The 12,871-nt window shown below is 42.3% G+C and overlaps 1 protein-coding gene and 1 long non-coding RNA gene across 2 annotated transcripts in view; one reads left to right on the top strand and one right to left on the bottom strand.

Annotated features, from left to right (window-relative positions):
* The window catches only part of espnla (espin like a), a 40,259-nt gene extending 31,578 nt beyond the window's left edge, over window positions 1-8,681 (bottom strand). Inside the window, exons 1-2 of the mRNA XM_090236462.1 lie at window positions 8,275-8,681; window positions 4,409-4,599 (exon numbers count right to left, since the gene is read on the bottom strand). Of these exons, the coding sequence (XP_090092588.1) occupies window positions 4,409-4,599; window positions 8,275-8,577 (494 nt within the window). The 5' untranslated portion in view covers window positions 8,578-8,681. The remainder of the gene's footprint in view (window positions 1-4,408; window positions 4,600-8,274) is intronic.
* Window positions 1-12,871, top strand: part of LOC149983633 (uncharacterized) — a 452,711-nt gene that overhangs the window by 364,050 nt on the left and 75,790 nt on the right. The gene's annotated exons all lie outside the window — the stretch shown is intronic.

Genomic DNA, 12,871 nt, shown 5'->3' with positions numbered 1-12,871 from the left:
GGTCAGGGTTGCCTCTCTGAGTCAGGTTAAGGTTACCTCTCTGGGTCGGGTCTGGGTTAGGGTTACCTCTCTGGGTCAGGTTAAGGTTAGGGTCAGGGTTACCTCTCTGGGTCAGGTTAAGGTTAGGGTCAGGGTTACCTCTCTGGGTCAGGTTACGGTTAGGGTCAGGGTTACCTCTCTGGGTTGGGTCATGGTTACGGTTACCTCTCTGGGTCAGGTTAAGGTTAGGGTCAGGGTTACCTCTCTGGGTCAGGTTATGGTCAGGGTTACCTCTCTGGGTCAGGTTAAGGTTAGGGTCGGGGTTACCTATGAGTCAGGTTAAGATTAGGGTCAGGGTTAGGGTTACCTCTCTGGGTCAGGTTAAGGTTAGGGTTACCTCTCTGGGTCAGGTTAAGGTTAGGGTCAGGGTTACCTCTCTGGGTCAGGTTAGGGTCAGGGTTACCTCTCTGGGTCAGGTTAAGTTTAGGGTCAGGTTAAGGTTAGGGTTACCTCTCTGGGTCAGGTTAAGGTTAGGGTCAGGGTTACCTCTCTGGGTCAGGTTAAAGCCCCACCTTATCTCAGCTCACTGGTCACCCCGAAAGCCAATTCCTCTTTTGGTCGCCTTTCCTTCCAGTTCTCTGCTGCCAATGACTGGAACGAACTGCAAAAATCACTGAAGCTGGAGACTCATATCTCCCTCAATAGCTTTAAGCACCAGCTGTGAGAGCAGTTTACAGATCACTGCACCTGTACATAGCCCATCTGTAAACAGCCCATCTATCTACCTCATCCCCATACTGTATTTATTTATTTATTTTGCTCCTTTGCACCCCAGTATCTCTACGTGCACATTCATCTTCTGCCGATCTACCATTCCAGTGTTTAATTGCTATATTGTAATTACTTCGCCACCATGGCCTATTTATTTCCTTAACTTACCTCATTTGCACTCACTGTATATAGATTTTTGTTTTCTTTTGTTCTACTGTATTATTGACTGTATGTTTTGTTCATTCCATGTGTAACTCTGTGTTGTTGTATGTGTCGAATTGCTTTGCTTGATCTTGTTCTCAACTAGACTACCTGGCTAAATAAAGGTGTTCTCAACTAGACTACCTGGCTAAATAAAGGTGTTCTCAACTAGACTACCTGGCTAAATAAAGGTGTTCTCAACTAGACTACCTGGCTAAATAAAGGTGTTCTCAACTAGACTACCTGGCTAAATAAAGGTGTTCTCAACTAGACTACCTGGCTAAATAAAGGTGTTCTCAACTAGACTACCTGGCTAAATAAAGGTGTTCTCAACTAGACTACCTGGCTAAATAAAGGTGTTCTCAACTAGACTACCTGGCTAAATAAAGGTGTTCTCAACTAGACTACCTGGCTAAATAAAGGTGTTCTCAACTAGACTACCTGGCTAAATAAAGGTGTTCTCAACTAGACTACCTGGCTAAATAAAGGTGTTCTCAACTAGACTACCTGGCTAAATAAAGGTGTTCTCAACTAGACTACCTGGCTAAATAAAGGTGTTCTCAACTAGACTACCTGGCTAAATAAAGGTGAAATAAAAAAATAAAAATAAAAGGATGAACTAAGCATGAACATCCATCACCTCTGAACAGATATTAGTAAGGAATGAGGACTATATTCTCCACTATGACCACTGAGTCAATGAGGACTGTATTCTCCACTATGACCACTGTAAATCAATGAGGACTATATTCTCTACTATGACCACTGAGTCAATGAGGACATTATTCTCCACTATGACCACTGTAAATCAATGAGGACTATATTCTCTACTATGACCACTGTAATAAAATGAGGACTATATTCTCCACTATGACCACTGTAATAAAATGAGGACTATATTCTCCACTATGACCACTGAGTCAATGAGGACTATATTCTCTACTATGACCACTGTAATAAAATGAGGACTATATTCTCCACTAGGACCACTGAGTCAATGAGGACTATATTCTCCACTATGACCACTGTAATAAAATGAGGACTATATTCTCTACTATGACCACTGAGTCAATGAGGACTATATTCTCTACTATGACCACTGAGTCAATGAGGACTATATTCTCTACTATGACCACTGAATCAATGAGGACTATATTCTCTACTATGACCACTGTAATAAAATGAGGACTATATTCTCCACTAGGACCACTGAGTCAATGAGGACTATATTCTCCACTATGACCACTGTAATAAAATGAGGACTATATTCTCTACTATGACCACTGAGTCAATGAGGACTATATTCTCTACTATGACCACTGAGTCAATGAGGACTATATTCTCTACTATGACCACTGAATCAATGAGGACTATATTCTCTACTATGACCACTGAGTCAATGAGGACTATATTCTCTACTATGACCACTGTAATAAAATGAGGACTATATTCTCTACTATGACCACTGTAATAAAATGAGGACTATATTCTCCACTAGGACCACTGAGTCAATGAGGACTATATTCTCCACTATGACCACTGTAATAAAATGAGGACTATATTCTCCACTATGACCACTGAGTCAATGAGGACATTATTCTCCACTATGACCACTGAGTCAATGAGGACTATATTCTCCACTATGACCACTGAGTCAATGAGGACTACATTCTCTACTATGACCACTGAATCAATGAGGACTATATTCTCCACTATGACCACTGAGTCAATGAGGACTATATTCTCCACTATGACCACTGAGTCAATGAGGACTATATTCTCTACTATGACCACTGAATCAATGAGGACTATATTCTCCACTATGACCACTGAGTCAATGAGGACTATATTCTCCACTATGACCACTGAGTCAATGAGGACATTATTCTCCACTATGACCACTGTAAGACAATAAGGACTATATTCTCCACTGTAAGTCAATGAGGACTATATTCTCCACTATGACCACTGTAATAAAATGAGGACTATATTCTCCACTAGGACCACTGTAATAAAATGAGGACTATATTCTCCACTAGGACCACTGTAATAAAATGAGGACTATATTCTCCACTAGGACCACTGAGTCAATGAGGACTATATTCTCCACTATGACCACTGAATCAATGAGGACTATATTCTCCACTATGACCACTGAATCAATGAGGACTATATTCTCCACTATGACCACTGAGTCAATGAGGACTATATTCTCCTCTATGACCACTGAGTCAATGAGGACTATATTCTCCACTATGACCACTGAGTCAATGAGGACTATATTCTCCACTATGACCACTGAGTCAATGAGGACTATATTCTCCACTATGACCACTGAGTCAATGAGGACTATATTCTCCACTATGACCACTGTAAGACAACGAGGACTATATTCTCCACTATGACCACTGTAAGACAACGAGGACTATATTCTCCACTATGACCACTGTAAGAGAATGAGGACCATATTCTCCACTATGACCACTGTAAGACAATGAGGTCATTATTCTCCACTATGACTACTGTAATAAAATGAGGACTATATTCTCCACTATGACCACTGTAATAAAATGAGGACTATATTCTCCACTATGACCACTGTAATAAAATGAGGACTATATTCTCCACTATGAACACTGTAATAAAATGAGGACTATATTCTTCACTATAAGTCAATGAGGACATTATTCTCCACTATGACCACTGTAATAAAATAAGGACTATATTCTCCACTATAAGTCAATGAGGACTATATTCTCCACTATAAGTCAATGAGGACTATATTCTCCACTATAAGTTAATGAGGACATTATTCTCCACTATGACCACTGTAAAACAATGAGGACTATATTATCCACTATAAGTCAATGAGGACTATATTCTCCACTATAAGTCAATGAGGACTATATTCTCCACTATAAGTCAATGAGGACATTATTCTCCACTATGACCACTGTAATAAAATAAGGACTATATTCTCCACTATAAGTCAATGAGGACTATATTCTCCACTATAAGTCAATGAGGACTATATTCTCCACTATAAGTCAATGAGGACATTATTCTCCACTATGACCACTGTAATAAAATAAGGACTATATTCTCCACTATAAGTCAATGAGGACTATATTCTCCACTATAAGTCAATGAGGACTATATTCTCCACTATAAGTTAATGAGGACATTATTCTCCACTATGACCACTGTAAAACAATGAGGACTATATTCTCCACTGTAAGTCAATGAGGACTATATTCTCCACTATAAGTCAATGAGGACATTATTCTCCACTATGACCACTGTAATAAAATGAGGACTATATTCTCCACTATAAGTCAATGAGGACATTATTCTCCACTATGACCACTGTAAGACAAGCAGTGACAACCATCAACATACTGACTGGATGGATGTGTAAAGGTAACAGTCCATACACGTTGTTCATCTTTGGTCCTACCCAGGTGCATGGTGGACCAGTAGTTTCAGACAGGTGAGGTCTCCCTTGGCAGCAGCGTAATGGGCGGGGACGGCCCCACAGTCCGTCGTCTCCTCGGCGACGCTACCAACCAACAGCAGCCAATGGACGACCTCCCCCCGTCCGAACCGAGCTGCGAGATGGAGCGCTGTCGCCCCGGCTGCATCCTGGTCCTACAAAACATCCATAGCTTGAATTAAATCAGGATCAGTATTAGACCATTAAAAGACATACGTTATCATGGCAGTCTTATAATGTGTTATAAAAGGCATTATAATGCAGTATACACCTTTAAGTACAGTGTTACCAAGTTCTTTAAAACATTATTTTTATTTTACCTTTATTTAACCAGGCAAGTCAGTTAAGAACAAATTCTTATTTTCAATGACGGCCAAGGAACAATGGGTTAACTGCCTGTTCAGGGGCAGAACGACAGATTTGTACCTTGTCAGCTCGGGGGTTTGAACTTGCAACCTTTCGGTTACTAGTCCAACGCTCCAATCACTAACCACTAGGCTACCTTTAACTTGTACATCTACGCATACAACCATAGATGTGCTTACGTACTATAATATATTAGGTCTGGAAAAACAAAAAAAAACAGACCCAGAGATCTATTCATAATGGTACTACTGTATCAACACAGAGCACAAGACATGTTGTGAAAATCCAACTTGAGAAAGCCATCGTATTACAAGAACATAATCCTATTGGGTCAACTGTCTGAACACCCCTATTGGCATATGAACATCTATCAAACCTAAAATAAAAGCTTACAGATCACTTACTCACACCCCTGGGAGTTGAGTACAGGATAATCGGTATGAATACATCTTACGATCATGTGAGGGAATGTTAATTAACGATTTAAATATTCTTATTGCCCTTTTCACCCTTGCGTTATGAAGCACAATAAGCTGGAGCACGTACAGGTTCCCTCTGTTGGGAAGACCACCAATTTAGAAAAATGTTATCACTGGTCTGAACGATAACAAGAAACTCTGAACCTGGCCTTTAACTTGGAGCAGCTGTATTTAAATGAGATCAACAGGTCGTTGAGGTTGAGAGACGGGCCGGTTTGAGTTAGAGTGAGAAAGAACTGAATTACAACCTACGTGAACAAACACGTTTTTTTTTTTTTTAGGAGGGAGCGCGAGACGGGGGAGAGAGCGAGAGAAAGAGAGACCGAGACGGGGGAGAGAGCGAGAGAAAGAGAGACCGAGACGGGGTAAGAGCGAGAGAAAGAGAGAGAGCGAGAGAGAAACCCATTATCCTAGTCATTATAGAATTCGACAGGACAACAAAGACATTGGCACAAGTAATGACAACACACCAGCTAGGGACTCTTCATCTGTCAACTTCACCTTTCATAAAGCACACGTCGAGAGAGAGCAAGCGAGTGAGAGAGAGAGAGAGAGAGAGAGCAAGAGAGAGAGAGAGAGCAAGAGAGAGAGAGAGAGAGAGAGAGAGAGGGAGAGAGACTGTATATAATAGTCTGTATATCATATAGTATAGTCTGTATATATACACGTAAGAGTCTGTATATATACGTGATATGACATTTGTAATGTCTTTATTGTTTTGAAACTTCTGTATGTGTAATGTTTACTGTTCATTTTTATTGTTTATTTCACTTTTGTATATTATCTATCGCACTTGCTTTGGCAATGTTAACACATGTTTCCCCCATGCCAATAAAGCCCCTTGAATTGAGTCAGAAGCCAGGTGACTTTGGTTTAGTGTTTACATGCTACATGCTACATGCACTACAGTCTGATGGTTAAACACCACATCATGTGCAGTGAATGAGACAAGACCCCTGGGAAGTCCAGATACCATGAACTCATTCTAAACTGCTCTTCACGCTGCTCCGTATAAACCAAGTGCTCTTGCCCTGATACATGGCTGCTGGCTAAATGCCATAAGGGGTCAACAACCACGTATGAGCGCAACAACTACACCAACTTATCTCCATCTCTCTCCAGCCCCAACAGTGGCTCAACCAGCCTCACCATTATGTTGTAACTCTCTGGTCTACCCTCAGTAACACAGGAGGAATGATTTGTTAGTTCAGCCTCACCATTGTGTTGTAACTCTCTGGTCTACCCTCAGTAACACAGGAGGAATGATTTGTTAGTTCAGCCTCACCATTGTGTTGTAACTCTCTGGTCTACCCTCAGTAACACAGGAGGAATGATTTGTTAGTTCAGCCTCACCATTATGTTGTAACTCTCTGGTCTACCCTCAGTAACACAGGAGGAATGATTTGTTAATTCAGCCTCACCATTATGTTGTAACTCTCTGGTCAACCCTCAGTAACACAGGAGGAATGATTTGTTAGTTCAGCCTCACCATTATGTTGTAACTCTCTGGTCTACCCTCAGTAACACAGGAGGAATGATTTGTTAGTTCAGCCTCACCATTGTGTTGTAACTCTCTGGTCTACCCTCAGTAACACAGGAGGAATGATTTGTTAGTTCAGCCTCACCATTGTGTTGTAACTCTCTGGTCTACCCTCAGTAACACAGGAGGAATGATTTGTTAGTTCAGCCTCACCATTATGTTGTAACTCTCTGGTCTACCCTCAGTAACACAGGAGGAATGATTTGTTAATTCAGCCTCACCATTATGTTGTAACTCTCTGGTCTACCCTCAGTAACACAGGAGGAATGATTTGTTAGTTCAGCCTCACCATTATGTTGTAACTCTCTGGTCTACCCTCAGTAACACAGGAGGAATGATTTGTTAGTTCAGCCTCACCATTATGTTGTAACTCTCTGGTCTACCCTCAGTAACACAGGAGGAATGATTTGTTAGTTCAGCCTCACCATTATGTTGTAACTCTCTGGTCTACCCTCAGTAACACAGGAGGAATGATTTGTTAGTTCAGCCTCACCATTATGTTGTAACTCTCTGGTCTACCCTCAGTAACACAGGAGGAATGATTTGTTAGTTCAGCCTCACCATTATGTTGTAACTCTCTGGTCTACCCTCAGTAACACAGGATGAATGATTTGTTAGTTCAGCCTCACCATTATGTTGTAACTCTCTGGTCTACCCTCAGTAACACAGGAGGAATGATTTGTTATTTCAGGCTCACCATTATGTTGTAACTCTCTGGTCTACCCTCAGTAACACAGGAGGAATGATTTGTTAGTTCAGCCTCACCATTATGTTGTAACTCTCTGGTCTACCCTCAGTAACACAGGAGGAATGATTTGTTAGTTCAGCCTCACCATTATGTTGTAACTCTCTGGTCTACCCTCAGTAACACAGGAGGAATGATTTGTTAGTTCAGCCTCACCATTATGTTGTAACTCTCTGGTCTACCCTCAGTAACACAGGAGGAATGATTTGTTAGTTCAGCCTCACCATTATGTTGTAACTCTCTGGTCTACCCTCAGTAACACAGGAGGAATGATTTGTTAGTTCAGCCTCACCATTATGTTGTAACTCTCTGGTCTACCCTCAGTAACACAGGAGGAATGATTTGTTAGTTCAGCCTCACCATTATGTTGTAACTCTCTGGTCTACCCTCAGTAACACAGGAGGAATGATTTGTTAGTTCAGCCTCACCATTATGTTGTAACTCTCTGGTCTACCCTCAGTAACACAGGAGGAATGATTTGTTAGTTCAGCCTCACCATTATGTTGTAACTCTCTGGTCTACCCTCAGTAACACAGGAGGAATGATTTGTTAGTTCAGCCTCACCATTATGTTGTAACTCTCTGGTCTACCCTCAGTAACACAGGAGGAATGATTTGTTATTTCAGGCTCAGCATTATGTTGTAACTCTCTGGTCTACCCTCAGTAACACAGGAGGAATGATTTGTTATTTCAGGCTCACCTCTACATTGCAGCCCCCTTGGTCCACTAGCCACTGCAGTTCCCGGGCGTGGCCTGTAGCAGCAGCGTCGTGGGCGGGCGTGGCTCTGTTCAGGGCCCGGGCGTCGGCCGCCAGCCCCACCTCCACCACCAGGTAGCGCAGACATTCCAGGCGGCCGCAGCGAGCGGCGTGGTGCACCGGGCCTGCCCCCTGGGCGTCTGTGATGGAGGCTGAGACCGTGAGGCACCCAGAGGAGGACAGCTTCCTCAGGGCTGAGAGATCGCCTGCACGGGCTGCCTGGATCACCCGGTGCAGCACCATCATACATACACACCTGGCTGATGGCTGGCCCACGGTAGTCTATCTCCTATTCTGGCTCTGACAGGTGGCTGTTACACAAATAAGATGGACCTGGACCCTGTTGCCTGGCCTACGGTAGTCTCTGTCTGTCTGTCTCCGTCGTCCGGTGTCTTTCTGGCTCTGACAGGTGGCTGTTACACAAATAAGATGGACCTGGACCCTGTTGCCTGGCCTACGGTAGTCTCTCTCTGGCTCTGGCTGTCTTCGTCGTCGGGTGTCTTTCTGGCTCTGCTGGGTGGCTGTGGTGCAAAGGTAGGCTGGAGCTGGAGTTCTCTCCTGATCATGTCAACTTAGCTTGCTCTCACACACACACACACACACACACACACACACAAAGGCCACACTCGAACACACACACTCACAGCCGCATACAAACACACATACAGCCACACATGAATACACACATAGGCACACTCGATCACACACACACACACACACACACACCAAGCCTCCTCCCAGCCAGGAGCCCACGGGAAAGTGACACCATGGGAGCAGCCAGCTGGCCAGCAGGCAGGGCTGAGAGAGGGAGGGAGGGCGGGAGAGAGGGAGGGAGGGAAGGTGTCATAGCGGCCCAATGAGGGAGGGACAGAGGGTCATAGTGGCCCAGGGAGGGAGGGGAGAGGGTTATAACGGCCCAGAGACCTAAAAAGATCATGAAAGACAGGTAGAAGGAACAAAGGTCCACCTTTCACAGCCTTGCACTTCCCTTTGTGCTGAGCTGAACACATGCTGCCACATGCTCCCATGCTTCACTGAAGACAGGGGATCGAGCCCCAAATGGCACCCTTATTCCAGATGTAGTGCACTCTACAGAGGTAGATTGTATTTACAGTATATACAGAGGTAGATTGTATTTACAGTAAATACAGAGGTAGACTGTATTTACAGTATATACAGAGGTAGATTGTATTTACAGTATATACAGAGGTAGATTGTATTTACAGTATATACAGAGGTAGATTGTATTTACAGTATATACAGAGGTAGATTGTATTTACAGTAAATACAGAGGTAGATTGTATTTACAGTATATACAGAGGTAGATTGTATTTACAGTATATACAGAGGTAGATTGTATTTACAGTATATACAGAGGTAGATTGTATTTACAGTAAATACAGAGGTAGATTGTATTTACAGTATATACAGAGGTAGATTGTATTTACAGTATATACAGAGGTAGACTGTATTTACAGTAAATACAGAGGTAGATTGTATTTACAGTAAATACAGAGGTAGATTGTATTTACAGTATATACAGAGGTAGATTGTATTTACAGTATATACAGAGGTAGATTGTATTTACAGTATATACAGAGGTAGATTGTATTTACAGTATATACAGAGGTAGACTGTATTTACAGTAAATACAGAGGTAGATTGTATTTACAGTATATACAGAGGTAGATTGTATTTACAGTATATACAGAGGTAGACTGTATTTACAGTAAATACAGAGGTAGATTGTATTTACAGTAAATACAGAGGTAGATTGTATTTACAGTATATACAGAGGTAGATTGTATTTACAGTATATACAGAGGTAGATTGTATTTACAGTATATACAGAGGTAGACTGTATTTACAGTAAATACAGAGGTAGATTGTATTTACAGTAAATACAGAGGTAGATTGTATTTACAGTATATACAGAGGTAGATTGTATTTACAGTATATACAGAGGTAGACTGTATTTACAGTAAATACAGAGGTAGATTGTATTTACAGTATATACAGAGGTAGATTGTATTTACAGTAAATACAGAGGTAGATTGTATTTACAGTAAATACAGAGGTAGATTGTATTTACAGTATATACAGAGGTAGATTGTATTTACAGTAAATACAGAGGTAGATTGTATTTACAGTATATACAGAGGTAGATTGTATTTACAGTAAATACAGAGGTAGATTGTATTTACAGTAAATACAGAGGTAGATTGTATTTACAGTAAATACAGAGGTAGATTGTATTTACAGTATATACAGAGGTAGATTGTATTTACAGTATATACAGAGGTAGATTGTATTTACAGTATATACAGAGGTAGACTGGCTCTGGCAGCCAAAACAGTCAAATACTCGATCTTAAACATGAATCGATTCTCAGGTGCGATACGATTCTCAGGTGACAGTATTTTTCAGTGTCAACACGTTTCTAGTGGCCTTCTTCCATTACTACAGGTGTTCAGAGCACGCTAGATAGCTAATTACCACAGGTGTTCAGAGCACGCTAGATAGCTAATTACCACAGGTGTTCAGAGCAAGCTAGATAGCTAATTACCACAGGTGTTCAGAGCACGCTAGATAGTTAATTACCACAGGTGTTCAGAGCACGCTAGATAGCTAATTACCACAGGTGTTCAGAGCACGCTAGATAGCTAATTACCACAGGGGTTCAGAGTACGCTAGTGTTCAGAGAAGCATAGATAGCTAATTACCACAGGTGTTCAGAGCACGCTAGATAGCTAATTACCACAGGGGTTCAGAGCACGCTAGTGTTCAGAGAAGCATAGATAGCTAATTACCACAGGTGTTCAGAGCACGCTAGATAGCTAATTACCACAGGGGTTCAGAGCACGCTAGATAGCTAATTACCACAGGTGTTCAGAGAACGCTAGATAGTTAATTACCACAGGTGTTCAGAGCACGCTAGATAGCTAATTACCACAGGTGTTCAGAGCACGCTAGATAGTTAATTACCACAGGTGTTCAGAGCACGCTAGATAGCTAATTACCACAGGTGTTCAGAGCACGCTAGATAACTAATTACCACAGGTGTTCAGAGCACGCTAGATAGCTAATTACCACAGGTGTTCAGAGCACGCTAGATAGTTAATTACCACAGGTGTTCAGAGCACGCTAGATAGCTAATTACCACAGGTGTTCAGAGCACGCTAGATAGCTAATTACCACAGGGGTTCAGAGCACGCTAGTGTTCAGAGAAGCATAGATAGCTAATTACCACAGGTGTTCAGAGCACGCTAGATAGCTAATTACCACAGGTGTTCAGAGCACGCTAGATAGCTAATTACCACAGGTGTTCAGAGCACGCTAGATAGCTAATTACCACAGGTGTTCAGAGCACGCTAGTTAGCTAATTACCACAGGTGTTCAGAGCACGCTAGATAGCTAATTACCACAGGGGTTCAGAGCACGCTAGTGTTCAGAGAGCATAGATAGCTAATTACCACAGGTGTTCAGAGCACGCTAGATAACTAATTACCACAGGTGTTCAGAGCACGCTAGATAGCTAATTACCACAGGTGTACAGAGCACGCTAGATAACTAATTACCACAGGTGTTCAGAGCACGCTAGTTAGCTAATTACCACAGGTGTTCAGAGCATGCTAATTACCACAGGTGTACAGAGCACGCTAGATAACTAATTACCACAGGTGTTCAGAGCATGCTAATTACCACAGGGGTTCAGAGCACGCTAGATAGCTAATTACCACAGGGGTTCAGGGCACGCTAGATAGTTAATTACCACAGGTGTACAGAGCACGCTAGATAACTAATTACCACAGGTGTTCAGAGCACGCTAGTTAGCTAATTACCACAGGTGTTCAGAGCACGCTAGTGTTCAGAGCAGCATAGATAGCTAATTACCACAGGTGTTCAGAGCACGCTAGATAACTAATTACCACAGGTGTTCAGAGCACGCTAGGTAGCTAATTACCACAGGTGTTCAGAGCATGCTAATTACCACAGGTGTTCAGAGCAGCATAGATAGCTAATTACCACAGGTGTTCAGAGCAGCATAGATCGCTAATTACCACAGGGGTTCAGAGCACGCTAGATAACTAATTACCACAGGTGTTCAGAGCAGCATAGATAGCTAATTACCACAGGTGTTCAGAGCACGCTAGATAACTAATTACCACAGGTGTTCAGAGCACGCTAGATAACTAATTACCACAGGTGTTCAGAGCACGCTAGATAGCCAATTACCACAGGTGGTTTAAACACTCACTGTAACATGGAAATATGGCCATGTGGAAACGCTAACCTCAATTAAAACCCTAGAAAAAGATGTGTATGAGATAACGCCTTTGTCCATTGATTCTTATGTGCAATGTAATGGAACTGAGAGCCATGGTCAAGGGCTAGGCTAGGGGCCCTGGTCAAAAGTAGCGCACTATATAGGGAATAGGGTGCCATTTGGGACACTTGCGGAGGGGACGGAGGGAGCATGGTGTAACGGGAGAATTCCCCGTCGACAAGATGAACGAACACCTTCTACACCTGCATTCTA

This window comes from Oncorhynchus mykiss, chromosome 5 (assembly GCF_057628025.1).
Source record: "Oncorhynchus mykiss isolate SJ-2025 chromosome 5, ASM5762802v1, whole genome shotgun sequence".
In the NCBI taxonomy this organism is placed as follows: Eukaryota; Metazoa; Chordata; class Actinopteri; order Salmoniformes; family Salmonidae; genus Oncorhynchus; species Oncorhynchus mykiss.
The sequence above is the reverse complement of the archived record's forward strand: the minus strand, read 5'-3'. Positions and strand labels throughout refer to the sequence as shown.